The 26,821-nt window shown below is 37.4% G+C and overlaps 1 protein-coding gene across 1 annotated transcript in view; it reads left to right on the top strand.

Annotated features, from left to right (window-relative positions):
• Positions 1-24,744, top strand: part of vps13c (vacuolar protein sorting 13 homolog C) — a 41,164-nt gene extending 16,420 nt beyond the window's left edge. The window contains exons 23-77 of the mRNA XM_016284139.1: positions 47-179; positions 265-382; positions 453-588; positions 2,781-2,862; positions 3,013-3,113; positions 3,322-3,475; positions 3,570-3,649; positions 3,764-3,823; positions 4,204-4,354; positions 4,493-4,504; positions 4,680-4,796; positions 4,912-5,015; positions 5,099-5,266; positions 5,528-5,563; positions 6,507-6,811; positions 7,233-7,380; positions 7,488-7,596; positions 7,681-7,805; positions 7,917-8,073; positions 8,192-8,271; positions 8,861-8,920; positions 9,004-9,157; positions 9,254-9,373; positions 9,555-9,658; positions 9,836-10,003; positions 10,079-10,383; positions 10,572-10,719; positions 11,291-11,441; positions 11,527-11,654; positions 11,770-11,930; positions 12,457-12,710; positions 13,208-13,425; positions 13,587-13,679; positions 14,409-14,864; positions 14,986-15,141; positions 15,872-16,130; positions 16,462-16,622; positions 16,749-16,870; positions 17,550-17,847; positions 18,470-18,859; positions 19,066-19,170; positions 19,526-19,687; positions 19,772-19,897; positions 19,985-20,118; positions 21,161-21,287; positions 21,369-21,604; positions 21,742-21,886; positions 21,982-22,122; positions 22,216-22,297; positions 22,407-22,476; positions 23,138-23,249; positions 23,444-23,557; positions 24,191-24,324; positions 24,411-24,492; positions 24,625-24,744. Coding sequence (XP_016139625.1) covers positions 47-179; positions 265-382; positions 453-588; positions 2,781-2,862; positions 3,013-3,113; positions 3,322-3,475; positions 3,570-3,649; positions 3,764-3,823; positions 4,204-4,354; positions 4,493-4,504; positions 4,680-4,796; positions 4,912-5,015; positions 5,099-5,266; positions 5,528-5,563; positions 6,507-6,811; positions 7,233-7,380; positions 7,488-7,596; positions 7,681-7,805; positions 7,917-8,073; positions 8,192-8,271; positions 8,861-8,920; positions 9,004-9,157; positions 9,254-9,373; positions 9,555-9,658; positions 9,836-10,003; positions 10,079-10,383; positions 10,572-10,719; positions 11,291-11,441; positions 11,527-11,654; positions 11,770-11,930; positions 12,457-12,710; positions 13,208-13,425; positions 13,587-13,679; positions 14,409-14,864; positions 14,986-15,141; positions 15,872-16,130; positions 16,462-16,622; positions 16,749-16,870; positions 17,550-17,847; positions 18,470-18,859; positions 19,066-19,170; positions 19,526-19,687; positions 19,772-19,897; positions 19,985-20,118; positions 21,161-21,287; positions 21,369-21,604; positions 21,742-21,886; positions 21,982-22,122; positions 22,216-22,297; positions 22,407-22,476; positions 23,138-23,249; positions 23,444-23,557; positions 24,191-24,324; positions 24,411-24,492; positions 24,625-24,744 — 8,172 coding nt within the window. The remainder of the gene's footprint in view (positions 1-46; positions 180-264; positions 383-452; positions 589-2,780; positions 2,863-3,012; positions 3,114-3,321; positions 3,476-3,569; positions 3,650-3,763; positions 3,824-4,203; positions 4,355-4,492; positions 4,505-4,679; positions 4,797-4,911; positions 5,016-5,098; positions 5,267-5,527; positions 5,564-6,506; positions 6,812-7,232; positions 7,381-7,487; positions 7,597-7,680; positions 7,806-7,916; positions 8,074-8,191; positions 8,272-8,860; positions 8,921-9,003; positions 9,158-9,253; positions 9,374-9,554; positions 9,659-9,835; positions 10,004-10,078; positions 10,384-10,571; positions 10,720-11,290; positions 11,442-11,526; positions 11,655-11,769; positions 11,931-12,456; positions 12,711-13,207; positions 13,426-13,586; positions 13,680-14,408; positions 14,865-14,985; positions 15,142-15,871; positions 16,131-16,461; positions 16,623-16,748; positions 16,871-17,549; positions 17,848-18,469; positions 18,860-19,065; positions 19,171-19,525; positions 19,688-19,771; positions 19,898-19,984; positions 20,119-21,160; positions 21,288-21,368; positions 21,605-21,741; positions 21,887-21,981; positions 22,123-22,215; positions 22,298-22,406; positions 22,477-23,137; positions 23,250-23,443; positions 23,558-24,190; positions 24,325-24,410; positions 24,493-24,624) is intronic.
• The last annotated feature ends 2,077 nt before the right edge of the window (positions 24,745-26,821 follow it).

A 26,821-nucleotide genomic window follows, 5' to 3' on the forward strand; every position in this document is an offset into this window, starting at 1 on the left:
AACGTATCGATAATGTCTGACTGTAAATATATGTGTGTGCATGTAGTTGAACAGCGTAGACCAGGGCAGCCATCAGCAGGTATCTGCCAGTTTCTCATCACTAGAGGAAATCATGGATAGAGCATATGAAAGATATTCCTTGGAGCTCCGCAGTGTCCAGATACTCTACAGCAAATCAGGTAAACAGTGCAACACAGGGAAGAAACTAAACTGCCTCCACAAACTACTTTATTCACCCCTTTTTAACGGTGGCTCTTTTTGAAGGAGAGAAATGGGAAAATGCTCGTCTTAAAGGCGTCTCCCATCAGCACATCCTGCAGCCGATGGACTTCACACTTCAACTCGCTAAATGTATGGTGGATAAAGATTCCCGTATGCCCAGGTTAGCGCTTGCTTTCTATTGCATCCCTCTCTTAATCCTAATACATGCACTAAAGTCTGTTCATTTCCAGGTTCAAAGTATCAGGGGAGCTGCCGTTACTTCATGTGAAGATTTCTGATCAGAAGATCCAGGGTGTTCTGGAGCTGGTGGACAGTATTCCTCTCCCTCAGTCTACCTCATCTCCCCCTAGCACACCCACAAAAAAGGTCAGAAAACACAAAGATACTCTTCAAATGAAAAAACACAGTCTATCTGTATTAGCTGATGTGTTGCTTCCTCTCACACTTAATAAGTCTTGACTCATGAATAACACAGGTATTTGGTTCTATTGTCATTGCTGTTGTTTTTTTGAATGCCATGAGTATTTCAAGCCTGTAAAACTAATCGCAGTGTACTTATTGCTTTCATAGTCATGTGCTAAGTCTGAAATGCTGCTTGCTTTTATATTTAGTTCCTAAAGTTGCTCTGTGAGCATAACAGTGCAGCTTCAGTCTCCACAGATTACACAGCTCAGGAAAGACATTATCCACTGTCTCTCTACCCAATGAGCCCTGTGCTGTATCTTATTAGTGAACATGCTGCCTCAACAAACAAGAAAAAGCCCTTACTAGTTTACTTTGCAAAGCAAATGTTGAAGGGTGTTCTTGATATCATCACCTAGAACAGTGGTTCTCAAACCTCTCCATGAAGTACCCCCAGAACTGCACATTTTGTATGTCTCCCTATATCTGACACACCCACTTCAGGTCTTGCAGTCTCCACTAATAAGCTGATGAGTTGAATCAGGTGTGATAGATGAGGGAGACATACAAAATGTGCAGGGCTGGGGGTACTCCAAGACTGGTTTGAGAACCACTGACCTAGAACATAAAAAAAAAACGAGTGTCTATTTACACTAGGTGCAAATAGCCCACCTTATTGGCAGAGGCTATTTACACTAGCTCCACCCACCAATGTCTGGTTGGCGTTGACAACATTACAAAAGATGTGCATTGAACAAAAGGCTCAGTGGCGTTGGCGTAAAGTGCATGGCGGAATCTTTTGACATGATCGACCCGAGTTCGAATCTGCCTGTTGCCGAATTCATTCTTCTCTCTTTACCCATCACATATCAGATCGGAAAGACATTTATTTTAAATAAAAATGAAGGAAATGTTTAAAAATGGAAATAAAGTGCCTCGCGGGTATTTAATAAAAAAGTGTTTATCGGGTAGGTTTAGGGGTTGGTGTAGGGAGGGCTTTATTGTCCTAATATAATGCGGCATCCATTTAGTAATTTTAAGAAATATGATAATTTACACTCAATATGTTATTACTGCATACTGTTTTGTAATGTACTACAATAATGAGGTGAAAATATCTGCCATTTTTTGTACTAACTGTAAACATCATCTACTATTTACACTTATTGCAAAGAAAATGCTATTTTTATAGTGTAAATTTAAAGTGTAAATAAATTATTTTTATAGTGTAAATAGAATCTATCATTATTTGCACTTAGTGTAAATAGCATATCGCTAATAAAATAGTAATTTTAATTTAGTGTAAATAGAATCCAGAGAAATAGATTTTTTAAAGAAAATTATTTTATGAATACTTGAATACTATTAAAAATGACTGTAAAGACATATGTAATGTTAAAAATATATATATCTGTTTGAAATAAATGCTGTTCTTTTGCACTTTCTATTCACCAAAGAATCCTTAAAAATGTATATATCATGGTTTCCACAAAAACATGATCATTGATAATAATAAGAAATCTTTCTTGGCACTACATCAGAATGATTATTAGAGTATCAGATTATTATGATTATTAGAATGCTTTCTGAAGGATCATGTGATTACTGAAGACTGGAATAAAGGCTGCTGAAAATTCAGCTTTGCCATCAGGAATGTAATATATTTTAAAATGTATTCAAACCGTTATTTAAATTGTAATAATATTTTAATATTATTACTGTTTTTACTGTATTTTTTATCAAATAAATGCAGCCTTGCATAGCATAATGGACGTCTTTCAAAAACATTAAACAAATCTTACCAACCTCAAACTTTTGAGCAGTAGTGTAAATTTGTAGTTAAAGAAAATAGTTAAAAGTATATTAGAAACTTTTTTTCTTACAAAAATGTTACCTGTTGACTACAACGGGTAATGTTGACTGCAGTGCGACCAATTCTAAATAGTTCTAACCAGTAAGACAGTAGTATAATCAGCTTCCTTTAACACATTTTTCCATGTTTAAATCAATTATACAGATTTTCATTTTTTCTCAATTTTGCCACAAAAATATTTAATGTTGGTTGAGAGTGTGAGCTTTCTGCATATGTACAGGAAGTAAACAGAGAAAATTACATTTCCTGTTGTTTGTATAATAATGATGATATTCCTCTGAAGGTATTGGGGATACCGCTGTCTGATGCCAGGCCAAAGGTCTTGGGTTTAGACCCCACAGTTTTGTCCTATACTGTTGAGTCAGGTCAGAATTCATCTGGACGCTCACACTTGCTTTCAGATAAAAAAAAAATCTTAAATGAATACCACTGAAGTATTTTGTTTTTAATTGACTCTATTCATATAATTATACACATTTTCTCGCTGTTTATGTATTCACACCTTTTCTGTTCAGACTCTGATGAAGACACCAGTGAGAAATCTGCAGATGAAAACTCTCTCAAATCAACCTTAGAGGAACTGACCGAAGTGCAGTTTCAGTTTGAAGTCAAAGCGGTACGTTCTTCTGCATCCCTTGACACACCCATTTGTCATCAGTGGGTGCAAGATCCCCATATTTCATTAAAAAAAATCATTCAGGAGTCCATCAGTTGATGACAATTATTTTGTGTATGATTTCCTGTTCATGTTTGTGTTGACCATTGTGTGTTTCAGTGTGAAGTGATGTGTATGTGTCTATATATATATGTGTGTATGTGTGTAGGTGTTGTTGGAGCTTACGAGGCAGGCCGCTCAGGAGGATGTCATATTGGCTCTTAATGTGTCTCAACTGGGTGCGGAGGGCAAGATACGAACCTTCGATCTCACAGTAACATCTTACTTGCGCAAGATCAGCCTGGACTACTGCGAGATAAAAGGTACAGGCCCACACACAAAGTTTGACCAAGGTTTTGTTGTTTGAAGTACTTCATGTTGTTTCAGGGATGCCGTTCTTGTGTGTATGTGTTTCAGATGCGCAAAATCAGCCACTTCATCTAATTACCTCTTCAGACAAGCATGGCTCTGATCTATTGAAAGTGGAGTACATCAAAGTAAACATGAGCATTTCGCTTATCAAATACTCTATAAAGGACTCTCTTAAATGGGTAGATTTAGCTGAGTGGTTTAATTTGTGCTGGTCTGCGTGGCTTTTTTGTGTCGTTTAGGCTGATGTCAATGGACCCAGCTTCCACACCTTATTTAATAATACAGAACAGACACTGAAGGTATGTTTAAGTTTACAGTTCCATATAATTGAATGCCATTAATCCTAGCATTTGTTTTTATATTTGTTTGCTAATTTGTTCAATGTATTTATTCATTTAATATATATTTATTCATTGAATTATTGAATTGAATGTCATATTTTTGGTAAAATAAATGTGAAAATTTTTTGGTAGAAATATTTATTTAGAAAAAAAAAATAATAATATATATAAATATATATATATATATATATTGTATATATATATATATCTATATATATATATACACACACACACACACACACAAATATGTTACATTATTACACAAGATTACATTATTATTTTTATATTCAGAAACAAAAATTAACAAATGGTTTCATTTCATTTACTTTATTTAACAGGTGGAGTTTTCCTCGCTAGACTTCCTGCTGCACACTAAAGCTTTGCTGTCTACCATCAACTACATGAATTCAGCAATACCACAAGACCTCACAGCTTCTAAAGACAGAGAAACCCAGAGACAAGCTGCGAGAGCAGCAGCAGGGAAGACAGGTGTGAACAACATTACACATTTTACACATTTTATATTGAAAAGGTGTGAAAACAAATGTGTTTTGATTGTTGTCAAATTGTTAGGTAGACCCTAAATATTGCTCATGCGTCCATGTTGTCTCTGTCTCCGCTTTGTAGGTTTTTTCATGGGTAACAAATTTTTTTCTTGACCTTTGCACTGGTCTTGACATGCCATGTACTAACAGGGGTCTGAAACAGTATCTGCTTTGCTTGTGTTAAAGCATGTTGCAGACAGTACTGTTTTCAGATATGTCACGTTATGTCGTGTTAGAGTGTTTTAACTGGAGTGTCTATGCTTTGTTAGTGTCTAAGGGTTCGAAGGACTCTGGTGTTGTAAACTTTAAGCTGTCTGCCGTACTCGGCTCTTTCAGAGTGTCTGTTTGCGATGACAGAAGCAACATTGCTGACATCCGGGTTCAAGGTAGAAAAAACTAAAGTGTCTGTCCTTAAAAGTCAGCATATCTTAAAATGATCTCACTCTGTTATTTATTAATTTTCTGCAAGTTAACCAAACATGTTTCTTTCATTTATGTCAGGCATCGATGCATCTGTGGTGGTCCAGGCCAAAGAAACAGACGTTTTTGCCCGTCTGCGTGACATTGTGGTTCTTGATGTGGACCCTAAGACCATCCATAAGAAGGTGAGAGATCAGTTATATTGTTTTTGGCATGTTTGCAGATGGCAGGTTTTTGTGCTCAGTCCTATTTTTGTGAATACTACCAGGCGGTGTCAATCGTCGGAGAAGAGGTGTTCAGCTTCAAGATGACCTTGTATCCCGGGGCCACTGAAGGTGAAGGCTACACTGACACCTCCAAAGTGGATGGGAGAGTTATCCTGAGACTTGGTTGTATCCAGATCGTCTACCTGCACAAGTTCCTTATGTCTTTATTGGTAAGAATTCATGTAAATCCACTTACCTTTCATATCGGATCTGCTTTCATATTCTGTCTGTTTTACTCAGTCATTTAAAATGTATACCCATAGATAAAAGTCACTTATTGGTAATTGCAAAACAAACAGGGACGGAGTTCCTGAAAACCAGTATCAGTGTCTGTATTTTCGTTTGTATTTTGTCTGGATGATTATGTCTCTCCCTTTTTCTTTTTTTTTCCACCCTCATAGTTTTCGGTAACTGTGTCTTCCTCTTTTCAGGACTCTTTTAGCTATCAGTACCCCTCTGCTGATGAGGTACAGGCTTGGGCATGCAGCATTAAAGTCTTTTGCTTCGCAGCTTATCTTCAAATGCACCTCTGCACACAATGAAATATGTCCTCACCTCATTAAACTCTACTGGATTTTTTGTACACACAGTTAAACCTTTCATTTTCAAGTAAGATGGAAACATTAATCCAGGTTAACAACATTCACAGCGATGTTTATGAGACTGCCTTTGTTTTATTTCTAGTGCAGTGGTTCTTAACCAGGGATCACAGCACACCTCGCTTTTCAGACCGATGAGCTTTGTAAAAAGAGGTCAGTGTTACTAAACAGATTACAATTCTGTTTACTGTTGCAGAAATTACATACTGCAGCTTTAATGCTGTTTTCTCTTAGATGGATGTCTTGAGTATATTAGCATTCGCTTGTTAATTTTAACTGTGAGATTTTGTTAAAGAACTAGACCTTAGATTATGCCAATTCACCCTATAGTGTTATTTACGAATGCAGTAAGGCACAACATATTTAAATGACTTGATTGCGAATGCGTGGATTTGCATGTGTGTTTGTGTCTCATACTATATATTGAAGTAGAAATCACAGAAATTTGAGATGGAATTTCGCACGATGTGGATGCATTGATTTTACTGGTTCTAACTTTCATACTCAACATGCTTAATAGAAACAGCTCATTTGCCATACCCAGACAATATAATCATCCACTTTCCTACTTTCTCTCTCACACACACAAAAAAAACATTGCTTCACTCCAGCACTGCTTTTTCCACTCCTGCTGAATTTGCAACTTTTTGTTATATTCGGCTTTCAGGCGTTTTAAAATACTAGAACATCCCTGCATGAATTTTCCCTACTGTGGATCCCAGTCTGTTACATTAAGACCTTCTCTCGCTTCTACTAAACTGCCATGTCAAGTCACACAAAGCCGAACCTAACTGTTGGTTGTCTTCCATAGATGTTTGTGGATAACTTCCAGGCAGCTAAAGAGGCTCTCAGTGCTGCCACGGCTCAGGCTGCGGAGAAAGCAGCGTCCAGTGTAAGGAATTTCGCTCAGAAGAGCTTCAGACTTGCCATGGACATCAGACTGAAGGCCCCCCTTATCATAATCCCTCAGTCCTCCACATCCCATAATGCATTTGTGGTTGACCTGGGTCTCATCACTGTGGGAAACAGCTTCTCACTGCTGGCAGCTGAGGGCTTCCCATTACCTGCAGTTTTGGAGACCATGGATGTAAAACTCACGCAGCTCAAACTATCTAGGTAGTAAAGAAAGCTGGAGATTTTCCCCAGAATTCTCAAAATTAATTTATGTGATTTAAAGCAGATTATACAGTCAAGATAAAGAACTGTGGGTCATGTTGAGGTCATTCTTCGTAGCTGTGTTATTTTAATAATAGTAATGTACTGTTATAGTATATTCATATTTTGTATTAACTTTTATTTTTATATTTTCTGTTTTCCTTTAAATTTTAGTTTTAAGTTTTATGCTTAAGAAATCGTGCTTAAGTATTGTTTTGTGCGTTTGTCATTTTTATTATTTATTTTTTTATCTAATATTTATGTTTTATTTCAGCTTTATTTCAGTTAACAAAAATAGTTCTCAACCTGTTTGGTGTTACAGAATGTTTCAGAGGTGGCTTCTAACTTTTTCTGACTTATTTATTTGACCTTCTTTCTTCAGGACTGTTCTGAAGCATGATGCTGCTCATCTAGATGTTGAGATTCTGAAGCCCATAAATCTAGAGCTTTTACTCAAGCGTAATTTGGCTGCCACTTGGTACAACAAAATTCCTGGAATGGAGGTCATTGGAGTACTTATGTCAATGGATGTGAGTTTCTCATGAAGTGAAAGTGTTTCATGTAAAATTTCAAATGGAACCCAAACATGATTTCCAGGAAAGAAAACTGAAGGTTGGTATTTTTCTGGCTTCTGTAGATGGCTCTTGGCCATGAGGATTTTGGGGTCCTCATGAGAATCCTAGCAGAGAACATTGGCGAGGGTAGCAGGGCTGCTGCAATGGAGGAAACAAAAGCTTCTGCTAAAAGTATGAAAAGGTTTAACTTGTCAGTAAACTTGTCCATTAAAGTTTGTCTTTAAGGGCTTCACTTTACCCTCTTTTCCTCCATAGATGAAGCTGTAGATGAAGGACTGATAGAGACACTTCCTGTAGGGGCAGAGACGCAACCTGCATTGACCAATGGTGCTTTCACTGAGAATGTTGTCAATGTGCTGCTCAATTTTGAAATCAAGGAGGTAATTAAGCTCTCTTAAGTTCTTATTTTCTGTTGTCGTACAGTCATAACTCCAGATTTGTTGACTAAGAATCTGGAGTGGACTGAGAATCCCGTATCTCTCTCTTTGTAGGTTATGCTGAAGTTGACAAAGTCCAAAAATGGGAAAGAGTGTCCCTTTTTGGTTCTCCATGTAGCTCAGCTTGGAATTGACACTAAAGTTCGAAAATATGACATGGAGGCCACAACATACATTAAAACCATCTCCATGAAATGCCTAGATTTCCCTGGTTTGTAGCACTTGATTGTGAAACTTCACAGTACAAAGCAACATATTTTCGTAAAAAAAAATCATAAACAAATAAAAAGTTCTAATGAATTAGTTTTTATTTATTTATTTATTTTCAGATTCAAATGGAGAAGCGCTCTGTATAATCAGTTCCTCAGCAGAGTCGGGAGCAGATCTTCTTGAAGTCAAGTACTTTAAGGTAACTGCTTCTTTTTGAATTACTCTTATGCGAGCACATAATTCCAATCATTGCATCAGCACAAAAGCACTATTTATAAAACTTCCTATACAGTAATTGTCAAAACTTCTTGTTAAGTGTTAAGTGACACCATTTTAATCCATGCTTCAGTTGACTAGTGGCAGGACATTACATGTCTAGACAGCTCTTACCTTTTAACTATTCATTTAGGTTAGCACATGAATTCATAGCGTGATCAAGCATCAGGACAATTAGATCCAGCCATTAGCCATTATGCTTTTTTAAATATTTGTGGAGTGGCTCTTCTTTTAACTCCCAAGGGCCATTTTTCTCTAAAATGAGATAGCAGTGTCTGTAGCACATAAGTGTACTGTTAAAAGTCTAGAGATATGAATGCATACTAATCAAGTTCTGATTAAATGTATAGTTGTTGTCCATGTAATATTTCACACAACTGTGATAGATTCTCCATTATTAATCCTAGAATTACAGTGTAGACTTCTTCACTAAGATAGCAGGTAGCAGGTGTTGAGAGCTTCCAGGACCCATGAATGGAGATCTTAACCTTGTTTGATTCCTATCTTTGTAGGCTGATCGAAATGGGCCCAACTTTGCAAGCCTTTACCAGAATACTGAGCAGAAGATCAATGTAAGCATGTGTAAATAATCTTAAATAATATACAGTTTTGGAAATTGAGATGTTAACTTCATATTGTCTGTGTGTGACTTTAGGTGGTGTTCTCCTCTTTAGACTTGATGCTGCATACTGAGGCTCTCCTCTCTACCATGGACTTCTTGTCTACGGCCCTGTCCAACAGCAGTCTGCCCTCACCTGAGAGAGAGAGCAAAAAGAGTGAAGACATGAGAACTACCTCTGCTAAATCCAGTAAACGCACACATACAATCACTTAAACTGACAAACATGACATTTTTGCACATGTATCATTAAGAATGAATTAATGAAGGACTGTTTCTGTCTCAGCTGCACTGAGCTCTCCCTCTGATGGTGACATCATTGACCTGATGGTGAACATGCAGCTCGGAGCATTTAATGTGTTGGTTTGTGACCAGAAGAGCAACATGGCTGACATCAAAATTCAGGGTTAGAATACATTCCTGTTTTGAAAATGTTCCACATTACTGCTACTGTGAAACTACAATCAATTTAAATAGTAAAATAAAAAATGCTGAATCTTCTTTAAAATGTAATTCTATTTCATTAATATTATATATTTAATTTTTTATTTTGATTTAGTAATTATATAAATCTTCTCCTCTTGTAGGTTTGGACGGTTCTCTACAGATGCAAGGAACTCAGACGCACATGTCCACACGTTTGCGTGACTTCATCATCATGAATGTGGATCCTGAAACAATTCACAAGAAGGCAAGCTAGCTAGACCACTACATTACATTTTTACAGTTTACTATTCTTAAGACATTTTAATTTCTATTTACTGACTTTTTTTGACTTTTATATAAACAGGGTACAACAAAAGTGCATTAAGATAAAGTGAACTGCAATATATCTGTTATTTATTTTTGGTTATTTTTGGTTCTCTAGGCCATCTCCATCGTAGGCGATGAGGTGTTCAGCTTCAGCATGAGTCTGACACCCAAAGCCACTGAGGGGGCTGGGTATACAGATACTTCAAAGGTCGATGGCAAAGTGAAACTCAACGTGGGCTGTATTCAAGTGGTCTACCTTCACAAATTCTTCATGTCATTACTGGTGAGTTTAAATTGCACACATGGCCTCTCTGCTGATTCAAGCACACTAACATACTTTCACTTTTTTTCTCTACAGAATTTCAGTAATAACTTCCAGGCAGCTAAAGAGGCTCTCAGTGCTGCCACGGCTCAAGCCGCGGAGAAAGCAGCTTCCAGTGTGAGGGATTTCGCTCAGAAGAGTTTCAGACTTGCCATGAACATCAGGCTGAAGGCCCCCCTTATCATAATCCCTCAGTCCTCCACATCCCATAATGCTGTGGAGGCGGACCTGGGTCTCATCACTGTGGGAAACAGCTTCTCTCTTCTCCCAGTGGAAGGTCGTCCGCTGCCTGCTGTCATAGATAATATGGATATACAGCTCACACAGCTAAAACTTTCCAGGTAGCCCACTGCCACAAAGCTAGGATTCTCAGACTTACTTTTTTATATCAAATATGTGTCCTTTTAAAGATCTGATAATTAACTGAACAGAATTCATTTAATGAATTTTCAAAGCCCACATTCTAGTTGTCCATTATACAACTCTATATATGTTTCCTCTTATACATCCTTTTGTTCAATATTCTCAGAATTTCAATGGAGCGGGACTCAAATCAACCTAGTTCAAAACTGTTGGAGCCAGTAAACCTTGTTCTGTCTGTTAAACGTAACCTGGCGGCATCATGGTACCAGAAGATGGCTGCTATAGAGGTGGATGGAGATCTGAAGCCCATGAAGGTCTGTTCATATTATGCCAGGACATACTGTATTCTCAGCTTTTTAGAGTTGCAGTGCAACAGATGGTTTTTTTTCTGTATTGACGTACATAAAAAATACAAAGAAAGTTCATTTACATTTCATGCAGATTTTAAATGAATCTGACGTGACATGTGACCAAGTATGGTGACCCATACTCGGAATTAGTGCTCTGCATTTATCCCATCCAAAGTGCACACACACAGCAGTGAACACACACACCCGGAGCAGTGGGCAGCCATTTATGCTGCGGCGCCCGGGGAGCAGTTGGGGGTTTGGTGCCTTGCTCAAGGGCACCTCAGTCGTGGTATTGAAGGTGGGAGAGAGCACTGTACATTCACTCCCCCCACCTACAATCCCTGCCGGTACGAGACTCTCTAACCATTAGGCCACGACTTCCCTAAATCAGTCAGATCTGATGTCACAGTCTGTCTCTCTGTGGAATTTACTAGTTTTGGCTGGTCCATTTCTTGGATCTGGATTTAATAATCAATAATTGGAGTGATTGCGGGAAAATTTATGAAGATTCTCACATTTTCTGACTGTGTTCCAGGTGGCTCTGAGTCAAGATGACCTGACTGTCCTGCTGCGGATTCTGATGGAGAACATCGGAGAGGCGAGCAGTGTTCAATCTGACACACTGATCGGCTCAGAGGCAGCCCTCAAACAAGAGAGTGTGCTTGTCAGGACACGTACAGCGACTGGTGAGGGAAGACGGACACACACAAATATTTTGTATAATGATTTTTCTCCTAGAGGATGTTCTCGATTTGTTTGTGTCTTGTGTAGGCTCTGAGATTCTTGTGGAGAAGCTGTCTGAAAGTAAACTGAGGGACACAGAGCTGCTGGAGAGTGTCAAATTCATCTTTAATGTGGAGTCCCTTGGCCTTACTCTTTACAGTAACGATCCTGCACAGGTGTGTATGGAGCCTACAGATTCGTGAACACCAGTGACTGTTTACAATTACAGTCCGTTCATAAAGTGAGTGGTGTTATATCTGTTTCTCTCTCTTTTTATCTCTCTTTCTCTAGCCCTCTGTTCATGAGGAGCAGTCGTGTTTAGGAGAATTTATGCTGTGTAAAATGAAGACTTCAGGCAAAATGTTTACTAATGGCAACATGAAGGTCTCCACCATCCTCACCACATGCACGCTAGATGATAGGAGAAGCGGTATTCAGAGAGTCACATCCAGGTGGTTTACACATATATATACACACACACACAAACAAACATTTCTGGTCAAAAGTTTGGTATAATTAAGACTTTGTACCAAATTAGAATGATTTCTGAAGGATCATGTGACTGTAGTAATTGTTGCTGAAAATTCAGCTTTGCCATCACAGGAATAAAGTGCTTTTTAAAATATATTAAAGTAGAAAACCGTTATTTTAAATTGTAATAATATTTCACAATATTACTGTTTTTACTGTATTTTTGATCAAATAAATGCAGCCTTCGTGAGCTTAAAATGAAAAGAAAAGTCATACTTTTTCCAATGTTTTACTGGTAATCTATATAAAAATGTAAGAAAAACATTTGATTTTTTTTTTATGTATTTTTTTCTTAATTATAACAGATTACAACTAAGAAACACATTTATTCAGTATGACATTACTTAAGATGATTCAGAAGAAAAAAGCATCTACTAAACAGTTGTACAGTCCTGTTTCTAAGGCCTCACCCCTCTGGTCTGATCACTGTATTATTTTGCCCTGTAGGATGCTGGGAAGGCGGGATGAGGAGACGTCAGAGCCCATGATTGATATGACATACTTTCAGAGTGCGGATGAGCGCACGGTGGTCGCTGTGCTGCAGAAGCTCTATTTGTGCGCTAGCGTGGAGTTCCTGTTGGCTGTGGCCGACTTTTTTGTGCAAGCCCTGCCTTCAAGTCCACCTACACAGAGAGACAAAACCAATCAGCTGCCACTCAAATACGTCTCAGAGCCCAAAATCCAGAGTGAACCTAAAGCAGGTATGAAAGAATGAGTACTTACATGCTAAATGTAAGATGTTAAGCAAAGCCACATTAAATATTCTAGATTTACACTAAAAAAGTGAACAACTTTTTGTCATTGAGGGTGTAAAAACAATTGACGTCCAAACATGTGATTTAAGTGAGGTTAAGTGTGCCATTTTTGTGCCACTATCAGCATCTAACAGAACTGCAAATATAATGCTTGTTTCTCACAGTTCTGGAAATCCAGGAAATGTCAGGGACTTTAAAAAATATGATTTTGAGTCCTGGAAAAGTCAACATAAATTAACAAAATCTTAATAGTCATGGAAATAGTTACATTCAGTGTATATTTTTTTCTGATCAGTTGTAAAGTATTTTTAGCTAGAAATGCTTGTATGTACAATGAATTAGAAATGCCTGGAACAGTCTGAAAGTGTAGGAACGCTTCATTTCAGAAATTTAAAAAAAATTAACAAAATTTTATTTGATACTTCATCTGTCATCAACACCAGCTCCGAGAACCAGACTGCGAGCAGTTGTTGTGGACCCAGAGGTTGTGTTTGTGGCTAACCTGATGAAGGCAGATGCTCCTGCACTGGTGGCCTCATTCCAGTGTAATTTTAGCCTCCTGTCTGAAGACACGGGCCAGGCAATGAAGGCCAACGTCAGAAGCCTCAAAGTGCTCGCCTGCCCCTTTATCAGGACGGAGGGTGACAAAGCCGAGACCACCGTATGCTTACTGATTTCTACTGTTTTAAATCTATTTTTACAACAGGAATAAAGTTTGATGCTTATTTTGCGCTTTAAGAGGTGCAGTGAAAAATGTATTGCAAGCTATGTAATTGCAATTGTCTATAATGCTTTGCAAATCATGAATTTGTTTTACTGCAGGTGCTGAGACCATGCTCTGTTGAACTTGAGACCAAAATGCCAACCAATGCCCCATTAACTGGTTCAGTAACTGTAGAGGAGGTCATAGTGAAAGTGGGTGTTATCTGTTTGCCATATTAATATTTTTTTTTGAAAGGAACATGTATTCTACCATTTAAAAAGTTTGGGGTTGGTAAGATTTTTTAATGGTTTTAAAAGAAGTCTCTTATGCTCACCAAGGCTGCATTTATTTGATCAAAAATACAGTAAATATTATTTTTTTATGCATATTTTATATATTATAACATTTAATTCTGTGATGGTGAAGCTGAATTTTTGAAGCTCTTACTCAAGTCTCCAGTCCAGTGTCACATGATCCTTCAGAAATCATTCTAATATGCTGATTTGATGCTCAAGAAACATTTCTTATTATCATCAATGTTAAAAACAATTGTGCTGTTTAATTTTTATATGGAAATATTTTTTCCTTCAAGACTGAATAGAAATATAAAAGAACAAAAAGTACAGTACAAGCTGTAAAAGTACAGCATTTATTTGAAATATATTGTAAATGTCTTTAAATTACTTTACTGTGCCTTTTGATTTATACATTGCATCCTCACTAAATAAAAGTATTAATTTCTTTCTGAAAAATCTTACTGATCTCAAACTTTTGAACTGTTGTGTATTTGCTCCCTATATTTTTTTGTGTGTGTACAATGATGATGTTACTGTTTAAATATGTACAGTACGGTTCAAACATCTCATGTTTTGCATATCCCAGGAATATATAATCTAATCTGTGTTGAACTAACATGCTTTTTCTCGGTCTTGCTCTCTCAGATCTCTCCTATCATTCTTAACACTGTCATTACCATCACGGCTGCCATGGCACCCAAACCTAAAGAAGAGCCATCACAGCAGACGTCAGATGACCTAAACAGCCTCTGGTCTTTGATGAATGTCGCTAATGCAAGCTACTGGTTCCTTGGTGTGGATACAGCCTCCGAGGTCACTGAGAGCTTCAAGGATGTGGACAGCAGTAAGGATGGAGAGAGTTTTGAGATGAACGTGAAGGTGGTGCAGGTCACGCTGGAGTCAGGTTTGGGGCATCGGACTATTCCCCTGCTGCTTGCAGAATCGTCATTCACCGGTACTGCTCAGAACTGGTCGTCATTGCTCAGTGTCTCTGCAGATATGACACTGGAGGTGAATTACTTCAATGAGACTCATGCCATTTGGGAGCCACTGCTTGAGAGAGTGGACAATGGCAAACGGAGGTGGAACCTTAAATTAGATGTAAGCAGAATTGCGTGTCTTTTTTCACTTTTGTGTATAAACATGAGTCCGCAGTCCTACCCTGTCAGATATGTTGCAGGTTGTTCTATTGGTGATTATTTGTTTGTGTTTCTGTGTGTAGATGAAGAATAACCCTGTTCGGGATAAAAGTCCAGTTCCTGGGGATGATTTTATTATGTTGCCAGACCCTCGCACAGCCATCACCATATGTTCCAAAGACACCATGAACATCACGGTGTCCAAGTGCTGCCTCAGTGTCTTCATCAACCTGGCTAAGGTAAACCATTCAGTCCAAAGAACAACATTTACACACAAACACACACAGGAAAAAAACATTAATTTTCTGAGCATGCAGTATCATTGTAACATTATTCACTTTCCCCATACATTTACTTAAACCTAAATTTTTTAATTACACTTGAATCTTTTTTTGAATGAATTAATTAATTTTGTAACTAGTTGGCTATTTTTTATTATTTTTTTAATGGTGTCAAATCAGCATATTAGAATGACTTCTGATGGACACTGAAGACTGGAGTAATGTCTGTGAAAAATTCAGCTTTGCGGTAACTTTATTTTAGGGACCAATTCTCACTATGAACTAGTTGCTTATTAGCATGCATATTATTAGCATATTATTAGTACTTATAAAGCACATATTAATGCCTTATTCTGCATGAGCATATTTTAGATCCCTTAATCCTACCCTATTCCTAAATTTAACAGCTAACTTATTATTAATAAGCAGCTAATTAGGAGTTTATCCAGGCAAAAGTCATAGGTAATAATTAGTTAGGAATAATCTGTTAAGAATTGGTCCCTAAACTAAAGTGTGACCAGCTTTGCCATCACAGGAATACGAATGTTTCACAAAGTTTACTGTATTTTTGATCAAATAAATGCAGTCTTGGTGAGCATAAGAGACTTTTAAAAAAATCGTATCAGTCTCAAACCTTTGAATGGTAGTATATGTTATACATCTAAAAATACAATTACTCTCTTGTCAGGCGTTCTCAGAGAGCACAGCCTCCACGTTTGACCATTCTCTGAAGGAGAAATCCCCCTACACCATCCGCAATGCATCAGGCATTCCTCTCATTGTTCAGCACAGTGCTAACCTGCGTTTGACTGGCTCATCCACGTGGGATAAACTGCATGAATTGGCCGTGGATAAAAGTGTGGATTTAGAACATTCATCCTTTGAGTGTTCTTCACGACTGTCTGCCCTGCAGAGGCAGGAAAGCTGCTTATTCAATCTCAGCATAGGTCAGTAACACGGATAATGCCTTGGGTAATGCCTCAAAATCTAGTGAACTGCCTACCTAGACAGCATTTTCTGGGCATAATATGCTCTTAGAAAGTTCAAGCATGTCTATAATCCCCAAAAATGCTGTCTTGGTAGGTCACTCTTTAAGTTTTGAACTGCCTAAATTCCCATACAAAAATAAAAGAAGTCAGATCTGGTTGTTCTATTTGTTAAATTAGCTTAATATATTTTTGATATTATCCTATAATATTTCAGCTATAGTCTAATAATTTTTAGGTCATGTATTATAGGTAAATGCAGTATGCTAATTCATAAATGTCCCCTGTGCAGTTCCCTCAGGTTACAGTGAGATTACAAATATCCCTTTGGGTAAGCCTGGCCGTAGACTGTATAATGTCAGAGGACCCATGCAACAGGATGCTGTGTCTGTACTGCTTCAGATCGATGCCAGCGAGGGCAACAAGGTCATTACAGTACGGTCCCCCCTACAGGTTCGTCTGCTCACTTTACCTGCAGAGTGCATACATCTGTTTACTTGTCTGGATAAAGAAATCATTAGTGAAAATGACCCTGTCCAAATCACTGTGACATTGATTTCTTTTTTTATGTGTTAACAGATAAAAAACCATTTCTCGGTGCCTTTTGCCATTCTGAAGTATTCCTCTGAACTCGGAGTGATGGTGAATGTAGGGGTTGCTGAGCCTGAGAAGGAGTGTCATGTTCCTCTAGAAGCTTACAGGTATAAATGGAGGAGAAGTGTAATTGCTCACTTAATTTTAGTGAATTTTGCATTCATATGAGTCAAATATCATTAGGAGCAACTTTAAAGAAGATCTTTGACTACATATCATGCATATTTACAATCCAGTCACTATATCAGAGGTGTCAAACTTATAGTTTTTCAACCTAGGCATACACATGTGGTGCACATGCTCAATGATAGTCTAGAATCAACTTTATGCTTCATTATTAACTAATTTCATGTGAACTAATCCAAACAGAAACACTTGCAATTTGCTTATTTAATGCACCGGGAGCTTTAGATTACATTTACATTATATGAAATTGCTAATTGGAGAATATAAATTAAACACACACACACACATAAAAAAAAAATTCAAATAGGAGAATATAAATTAAACACACACACATTAAAAAAAAACACATACTTATGATTTTTGCCACATAACTGCTCTTGGTTTGATAACTTTAGCTTTAATTAGCCATCTCAGGGTGAATATTAATACAAAGCTAAAACAAAAACCTAAAAACATTGTCCAAAACAATACAATAAAGAGTTCTGTGACTCTATCCTGCTGTAGCTGCATATATATATTTTTTCTTTTTTTCATAATTTAGTCTTTCTATTGTCTTTGTGCTTTATGATGTAACTTTCTATGCTCTGTGTATTACTTCAGGAGTCAGTTGTTCTTGCTGCCTGTCGGTCCTTTAGAAGATTTGTATCGTGCCTCCACCACATGCATCGCATGGAAGGAGCAGGTGCACGTGAGCTTAGAGGTTCACGCAGTGCTGCAGTGTCCCTCAACAGAGAGCAGCTTTCTGCCACTGGTGGTGAACACGCTGGCCGTGCCTGATGACCTCAGCCACATTGGCAGCCATGGGGAAGGGGACTGGGACCCTGCTTATGTCATCCACCTGCACCCAGCTGTCACTCTCAAAAACCTGCTACCTTACTCAATACGTTACCTGCTGGAGGTGCAGAATATTGCAGTTTTACACAAATGCGTCAGCACATTTGGCATACACATGTTGGGGGTTTGCATGATTTTTTTTATGTTTTTGAAGGAAGGCTGCATCAATTTAATCAAAAATACAGTAAAAACAGTAATATGGTGAAATATTGTTACAATTCAAAATAATTGTTTTCTATTTTAAAATGTAATTTTTTCCTGTGATGGCAAAGCTGAATTTTCAGCAGCCATTACTCAAGTCTTCAGTGTCATAATTCTTCAGAAATCATTCTATTAATTTGCTCACCAAATACATTGCTGCTTAACATTATTGTGGAAACTGTGATATATATATATATATATATATATACACATACATTTTTTTACAATTCTTTGCTGAATAGAAAGTTCAACAGAACATAATTTTTTAGATAAAAATCTTTTGTAACATTATAAATATCTTTACTGTTACTTTGAAAAAATATAATGCATCCTTGCTGAATGAAAGTATAAATTTTATTTTAAAAAATCTTAAGCCAAACTTTTGTGTATGTCACATTTGTATTGATCCCAAAATCAGTATGAATTGATATCAATGTAATATTAGCCAGCAGTCGTTTATTAAAACCACATCACATCTCTCACAGGGTTCTGCTGACTTCTACGAGCTTCAGGAGGGCAGTGCGGCGGATGTGCTGAATTCGAATGTTGGCGGTGAAATAATGGAGCTTGTTTTGATCAAGTACCAAGGTCGTAACTGGACTGGACATATGAGGATTAGCAGAGAAATGCCTGAGTTCTTCTCCATCTGCTTCACCTGCGACACACCAGAAGGACTGACAGTGGACCTGTGTGTGCATGTGTCTCGAGTGAGCGGCAAAATGGTCCTCTTTGTTTACAGTCCATACTGGATCATCAATAAAACGTCCCGCGTGCTGCAGTATCGTGCAGAGGATACATGTGTGAAACACCCATCTAACTTCAGAGACGTCATTCTGTTCTCCTTCAGAAAGAAGAATTTCTTCAACAAGAATAAGGTTGGATTGGGCTCTTTGGCAGTGTTTGATGGATATACCTGTACAGCTATATTAGCCAAATATCTAGAATAATCAGATCATGAATGTCAACATGAACCTTAATGTCTGTTGGGCTGTAATGTTCAGAAAGCCATGTTTTACCCGTAGATTTTGGCACGAAATATTCTGGTAGTACTTCATAATTTACATGCTGCTCTTCCTTTTAGTTGCAGCTCTGTGTGTCCACCAGCTCATGGTCCAATGGCTTCTCGCTGGACACCGTTGGCAGCTATGGATGTGTCCGTTGTCCAGACAAAAGCGGGGACTACTTGGTAAATACTTTGAACATTTAATGAAATAAGAGCAGAGATGCACTGATGGTAAAATTCTGTCCGATACTGATAAGACTATTTTCAGGTACGGCCGATTAGAAATATACAATATATTACACAAAAAACTAAAATATCTAAGTGCTACTGATGAATTCAGTAATGTGTAATGTGAACATCACAACCATATAATATATGGTATGAAAAGTGGACATTAATTCTGAGATTTGTTAAAGATTACATTTTACTAATTAGTGTTTTTCAAGATTTACTTTTAAGTAAATGTTAGATGGCAGCACAGGTATTCCAAATGTAAAAATAGAAAATTAACTTGTTGGAAATCTGTTTTGATGTCCAGGTTGGGGTTAGCATCCAGATGAGCAGCTTTAATCTGACACGGATTGTTACCATGAGTCCTTTCTACACGCTAGTCAATAAGTCCTCGTTTGAGCTGGAGGTTGGAGAGGTGCAAAACAACAATGGTTTCAGCTGCAAATGGCACTACATCTCCTCCACAGAGGTCAGTGCTGAATTCATCTTTTATTAAAGGCAGAAGTATTCCTACACCATATGTGTGTTTACCGTATGATTGTGTGTGTTACAGTGTTTGCCTTTTTGGCCTGAGGCCAGCACAGGGAAGCTGTGTGTACGGGTTGTGGGATCTGAATCTAGCTCCAAATCGTTCTTCTTCAACAAGCAGGACAACGGAACTCTGCTGCGCATGGAACAGGTGAACATGATCTGCCTGTAAACATGATGCTAAATATACTTTATTAAACCATATTGATCACTTAATTCTAATCTTGGTTCCCATCAGTATGGTGGCGTGATAGTGGATGTGAATATCGCAGACCACTCCACTGTCATCAGCTTCACTGATTACTATGATGGAGCTGCACCTGCATTGGTTGTGAATCACACACCCGCAGCCACTGTCAACTTCAGACAGAGGTCAGTACCGCTTCAGTATTTTACTTCATAGAACAGATGAATGAAAAGTCTGAATATGTCTGATTAGAAAGTCTATGAAAAACATTTGTGTGGTTGTCACAATACCCAGGATTCAGTAGTATCAATAACTCAATTTCACCAATCTCTTTACTAGTTTTGATACCATAGCAAAAACTAATTCATTGTGAAGCATTGTTTTATTTACATTAAATAATAGTGTAAATAATTACATGAGAACAATGTTTACTTACATGATAAATACTTGAAGAGTACATTGCATTGTTTATTAAGTCAGTAGTAAAATAAAGACAAAAGAAAGAAATTCCAAACAAAATAAATAAATAATAACAAATAAAATACATTACAGTTCAAAAGTTTGGGGTCAGTGGGATTTTTAAATGAATTATTAATTAATACATTTATTATTATTTATGCAAGCATGGCATTAAATTGATAAAAATAAAAAAATAAAAAATGTTACTAGGAATATAAATAAATTATGTTTGTTTGATTTTTTTTGATTTTTTTATTCATCAAATAATCCTGAAAAAAAATATATCACTGTTTCCACACAAACAGTAAAACTGTTTTCAACATTGATAATAATAAGAAATGTTTCCTGAGCACATTAGAATGATTTCTGAAGGATTATGTGACACTATATACTGCAGTGGACTAAAAATTCAGCTTTGCCATCACAGGAATAAATTACACTTTCAATTATATATATTTTATATATATAATTATAAAAGTTTGGCCAAATTTAAATAGTCTAATGCGCAGATTCAGTACAGTATTTTGACACTTTTTAACCTGGCTGTTTTCATGCATTCACTTAAGACAAGCCAATCGACAGGACAAACAAAGTGCCTTTGACCATTCATATGCACAGCTGCATGATTATCAGGCACAAATGCTCATTTTTATCAACTGTGGTAGCAAAATAATGGTACTTTTGACATCTTAAGATCATCCTCTCAGTGTTTTGGAGTGTGTGTGAATATATTTCCTGTCTCTTGTCTGTGTCTCTCTGCTTGTGCAGAGGCTGTGAGGAGTCTTGGGCACTTAGACCAGGTGAAGCTCAGCGTTTTGCATGGGATGATCCAGCAGGGGTGCGGAAGCTTTGCTGGAGCTGTCAAGACCACAGCGGAGAACTGGACCTTGTAAAGGTTAGAGAGAAATCCTGTGTTAGTAAATCTAATGATCTGCTAACATTACTGGTCATGTCATTCCCATGTTGTTTTCTTTAGGACGAGTGCGGGCAGTTTGCTTACAGCAGCTTAGTTCAGATACACTGGGTGTCTTTCCTGGATGGCCGACAGCGGGTGCTGATCTTCACTGAGGATGTTGGCATAGTCTCAAAAGCACGGCAGGCAGAGGAGCTGGAGCAGTTCCAGCAAGAAGTCAACATCTCATTAAGGAACCTGGGCCTGTCACTCATCAACAATGACATCAGGCAGGAGATAGCATACATTGGCATCACCAGGTAACTAAACCCACACGCAGCAACTGTAAAATGAATAATTCATAATGATTATGGACTTTTAAAGGGGAACATAAATGCCACTCTTGTGCAATGATTATGATTGTGATGATTAAGAATGATTGAATTGTGTTTTTAAGTTCTGGTGTGGTTTGGGAGATGAGACCAAAGAACCGCTGGAAGTCCTTTAACCATAAGAACATTGGCCTGTTGGAGAAAGCCTACCAGGACCATATCAACAGCAAGAGTGAACCAGGCTGGACTAGACTAGAAACTGGCCTAGAGGTAATAAATTATTTTATTGAAATAAAGTTTGATTAGTAAGATAATTGTGATGCTTAGACATTATTGTATTCTCTTTTTTGTCTTTATTAAAACAGGTGAACTTTGGAAGATTGCCCATGTTGATGAGACAACCATTTTCCTGCACTATCAGGAGAAACTTCCTGCCTGGCATTCATATTGAGTTGAAACAGTCGCCTCACCAGAGGAGTTTACGTGCACAGCTCTATTGGCTACAGGTAACACCCACACACAATGTACCTGTTGAATATCACACTTCCGTCATTTTTGGCATTTGTTCAGTTATTATGTGCACCATTTATTTGTTCCAGGTGGATAATCAGCTGCCGGGAGCTATATTTCCTACTGTGTTTCATCCTGTTCCTCTTCCAAAATCTATTGTTCAAGACTCAGGTACAAGCACCAGTTAGCATATGAATGCTTCATCTACGCTAATTCGCTTCTGAGTGCACATTTATAGTGAGTGGACATGAACACACCATATCTTACCTTTTATCTTTAGAGCCGAAGCCGTTTATCGACGTTAGCATCATCACAAGGTTTAATGAGCACAGCCAAGTCATGCAGTTTAAGTAAGTGATGGCACAGGGATTACATTTTCTACTACTTGTACTAATTTAAATTCTGAATTACACTCAGCAAATCTAAATCTAATCTAAATCTTTGCTAAATGTACAGTATCAGACCAATGTTTCTCTTATTTACTTACTATACACATTGTTTAAAAGTTTGGGATCAGTAAGTTTTTTTTTAAGGAATTAATACTTTTATTCAGCAAGAATGCTTTAAATTAATCAAAAGTGACAGTAAAGACATTATTACAAAACATTACATTTCAAACACAACTTTGTGTTCATCAAAGAATCTTGAAAAATATGTAACAGTTTCCACAGTTCTTTATTATTTGTAATAATATTTCACAATATTACTGTTTTTACTATATTATAGATTAAACAGATGCAGCCTTGGTGAGCATAATAGATGCCTTTCAGAAACATTTTAAAATCTTGTCAACCCCAAAACCTTTGAATGGTACTGTTAAAAAAAAAAAAAATTATATATATATATATATATATATATATATAGGCACTACACAATTCCAATAATTCTATTTGTTATTTTATAGTTTTGATTACTTTTATTTTTGATGACTATTGTTTTAATTTGGGGAATAGAGTAGAATAAAGAACTAGTAGATCCAGCCTTTGACTTGCATTGTTTGTTTTTGTGTAGGTACTTTATGGCATTAGTGCAGGAGATGGCAGTGAAGATCGATCAGGGCTTCTTGGGAGCAATCCTCGCCTTGTTTACCCCAGCTACCGACTCCCAGGATAGTAAAGAGAGGGTAACTACTGCTTTTTTCTGACACGTGTTGTTGTCACATATTTTTACTCATAAAATAATCCATAATGATTGCAGTGGCAAACACTTCCTCCATAATTACTTACTTTTGTTTTTGTGTTGTAATCTCATGTGGCTTTATGCAATGTGAATGAAGAGGGGACTGGAGATGTCAGTATGTGTTTCTCTCTGCTTCAGAATAAGCTGATAGAGAAGGATATGGAGGCGCTGCAGGCTCAGCTGATGGAGAGCTCCATGACAGACAACTCAGGCCTGAGCTTCTTTGAGCATTTCCACATCTCTCCTATTAAAGTAATGAGCCAGCACCGCTGTCCACTCCAAAACACAGCACATGTTCTCTTCAGGGTCACTTGTCACAGAAATCTGAAATCTCAGATCAGACCTGCTCCCTAGTTTCAGTTTTCCACATGCAATATCATGGCAGGACAGTTACATACACTACCATTCAGTGTTGTAATGTTTTTGAAAGAAGTCTCAACAAGGTTGCATTTATTTGTCAAATATACAGAAAAACAGTAATATTGAGATATTGAATAACATTGAATTAAAATAACTATTTTCTGTGTTAATATATTTTAAATGATGACAAAGCTGAATTTTCAGCAGCCATTACTCCAATCTTCAGTGTCACGTGATCCTTCAGAAATTTCTTATTTCATTTCTTATTATTGTACGTGCTGAAAACCGTTTTTATTATTGATATTTTTGTGAAAACTGTGATCTTTGATTCTTTGACTTAATAGAAAGTTCAAAAGAACCAGATTTATTTATAATAGAAATCTTAAATGCATTTATTATTTTTTAATAATGTCAAATGATTGATAAATTGCAAAAGGATTTCCTTGACAGTTAGCCGCATCAAACTGTAAAATGACATGTAATTGTTTATGATTGACCTAGGAAACTATGTGTGTGTTCCTATAGCTGCACCTGAGTCTGTCTCTGGGCTCCAGTGGAGATGAATCTGAGCAGGGTGATATGGTCGCCATCCAGTCCGTCAACCTCCTGCTCAAAAGCATTGGTGCCACACTCACTGATGTAGATGATCTGATTTTCAAGTAAGACTTTGAGCTGTGCATGCACCCTAATAATGACTTTCACATGGGCATCGACTGACGTCTTTTTGTCTCACTCTTTGTTTCAGACTGGCTTACTTTGAGGTGAAATATCAGTTCTACCGACGAGAGAAACTGATGTGGGCAGTGATCAGACACTACTCTGAGCAAGTGGGTGATCTAAATACACACTCATGCAATGTCAGAGTTCATTCCATGAGCAAACGCTCTCCAACACGCTTACATTTTCAATTTAAATCACTGTATCAGAAGGACGTTCAGAGTCTCTTTCTCTCCTCGTAGTTCCTAACGCAGATGTACGTGCTGGTTTTGGGTCTGGATGTTCTTGGAAATCCATTCGGGCTGATCCGAGGCTTATCAGAAGGAGTGGAGGCTTTCTTCTACGAGCCCATCCAGGTCTGACACATGCTGTTCATTTATCTATCTGTTCAGGCCTCATCGTTTAATTCACTACAAATGTGAGTGTGTTAAATTTCAAATGCCAGATATGAGTACAGCTTTGAGTAACCTAGATCAGCCCATCCACATAGAAAAGAGTGTCAAATATGATACCACACACTGTAAAAAAAATTCTGTAAATTTATAGTTAATACCGTACTTTCATTAACTGATATAATGTTAATATACCAACCTATTGAAGTACTGAAATCTGTTTTGTACCTTTGTAATACTGATAACCACCAAATGCAGGTGGTGATGAGAAAGTCACATGATGAACCAAAGCCCATCACAAGCAGCTTTTAAATAATAACATATATAAAAGGTGCACAGTGTCATTCACACACTGTAAAAAAAATTCTGTATAATTTATGGTAAAAAACTGGCAGCTGTGGTTGCCGGATTTTTACCGTAAAAAATACGGTAGCAACATTTTAGGTTTTACGGTTTTAACTTAAGTTTACAGCTAAATATTGTAATTTCATTAACTGATATAATGTTAATATACCAACCTATTGAAGTACTGAAATCTGTTTTGTACCTTTGTAATACTGATAACCACCAAATGCAGGTGGTGATGAGAAAGTCACATTATGAACTAGGGCTGCACGATAAATCGCATGCGATATCTAACGTGCATCTTGTCAGAAAGCCGGTTCTGTAATCAGCGGTAAATCTCCATCACCTGCGGGCTTTCACATTGAGCAGCATTAACTACACAGAGTCGTTGTTCACTGACGAGCTGCGCCAAACCACGTTCATATTCGCGCGATTTTTGGCGCAGCTTGTCAGTGAACAACGGCTCTGTGTAGTTAAAGAACCGGCTTTCTGACAAGATGCGCGTTAAATATCGCAAGTGATTTATCGTGCAGCCCTATTATGAACCAAAGCCCATCACAAGCAGCTTTTAAATAATAACATATATAGAAGGTGCACAGTGTCATTCACACAAACACCATCATGGTAACACACATGAAACTGAAATAATGCAATAAACAATAATTTAACAACATTAGGTGTAACACACAACCCTAATATACAAAACTGATAAGAAAAAACTAAGAAGAAACATAAACAAAATTCAACAAAAAAACATCAAATTTGAAATGTAACGCAGGGAATTCTGGGAATGTCAATTTTACGGTTATTCACTGTAAATTATACAGTCTTTTTCACTTCCAAAAACGGTATACTACCGTAAAATTAATGTCCAATACATGTAATGTCCAATACAGTTTTTCACCGTATATAGTAGGGGAATTTACCGTTGACCATTTAACAGGTTTTTACTGTATCATTTTTACAGTCTTTTACCGTTAAATTCACGGTCATTTTTTACAGTGCCACCGTCTAAGCTGTTCGCCAATCACAACGCACTGGGACAGCTAACCAATCACATCACATTTTGTTTTTCAGAAGGCGGACCTTCATCAAACCTGGAACTAATCGAGCCGTTTGTGCCAGGATGGGGAGAAAGGTATTGTAATAATGTAAATTATGTAAAAAAAGAATGTGTTTTTCGAACCACCAAGCATGAGAGCATGTTCTAGTATACCCCCAAAACAAAATCAAGACTTTGTAAAAGAGCATAAAAGGACCCTTTAATGTATAGCAAATGTGATGCTATGCTATGTTGATTCATGTTTTATTACATTTTCTCGCTTTCCATTTTTGCTTGCAAGCTCTTTTTGGCTCGAAGGACAGATGTTGTGGCTTCAAGCTATTTCCACTGCATAGTTTTGTAACTTCACTTTATTCATGGATGAAAATTCAAACAAAGAATGATGAAAGTATGCAGTTTTCCGCAAAATCTGTTGGACAGCTCTACTTTTAGACATGTCATCATTGCCAGTTTGTGTAATGTTGCTTCAACCGTTGTGCCTCTCCGAGCAACACAGTGGTGGAGATTGATTCCCGAATGATTCAGTGTTTTTGAATAAATCAGTTGAACAAATGGATGAACCCAAACATGCCCTCTATAGTCTTATATAGTGCATTATTTGAGGGGACAGCCGTTTGTAGTGGTGTCTGAAACCATATT

This window comes from Sinocyclocheilus grahami, unplaced genomic scaffold, assembly GCF_001515645.1.
Source record: "Sinocyclocheilus grahami isolate Dianchi unplaced genomic scaffold, SAMN03320097.WGS_v1.1 scaffold10.1, whole genome shotgun sequence".
In the NCBI taxonomy this organism is placed as follows: Eukaryota; Metazoa; Chordata; class Actinopteri; order Cypriniformes; family Cyprinidae; genus Sinocyclocheilus; species Sinocyclocheilus grahami.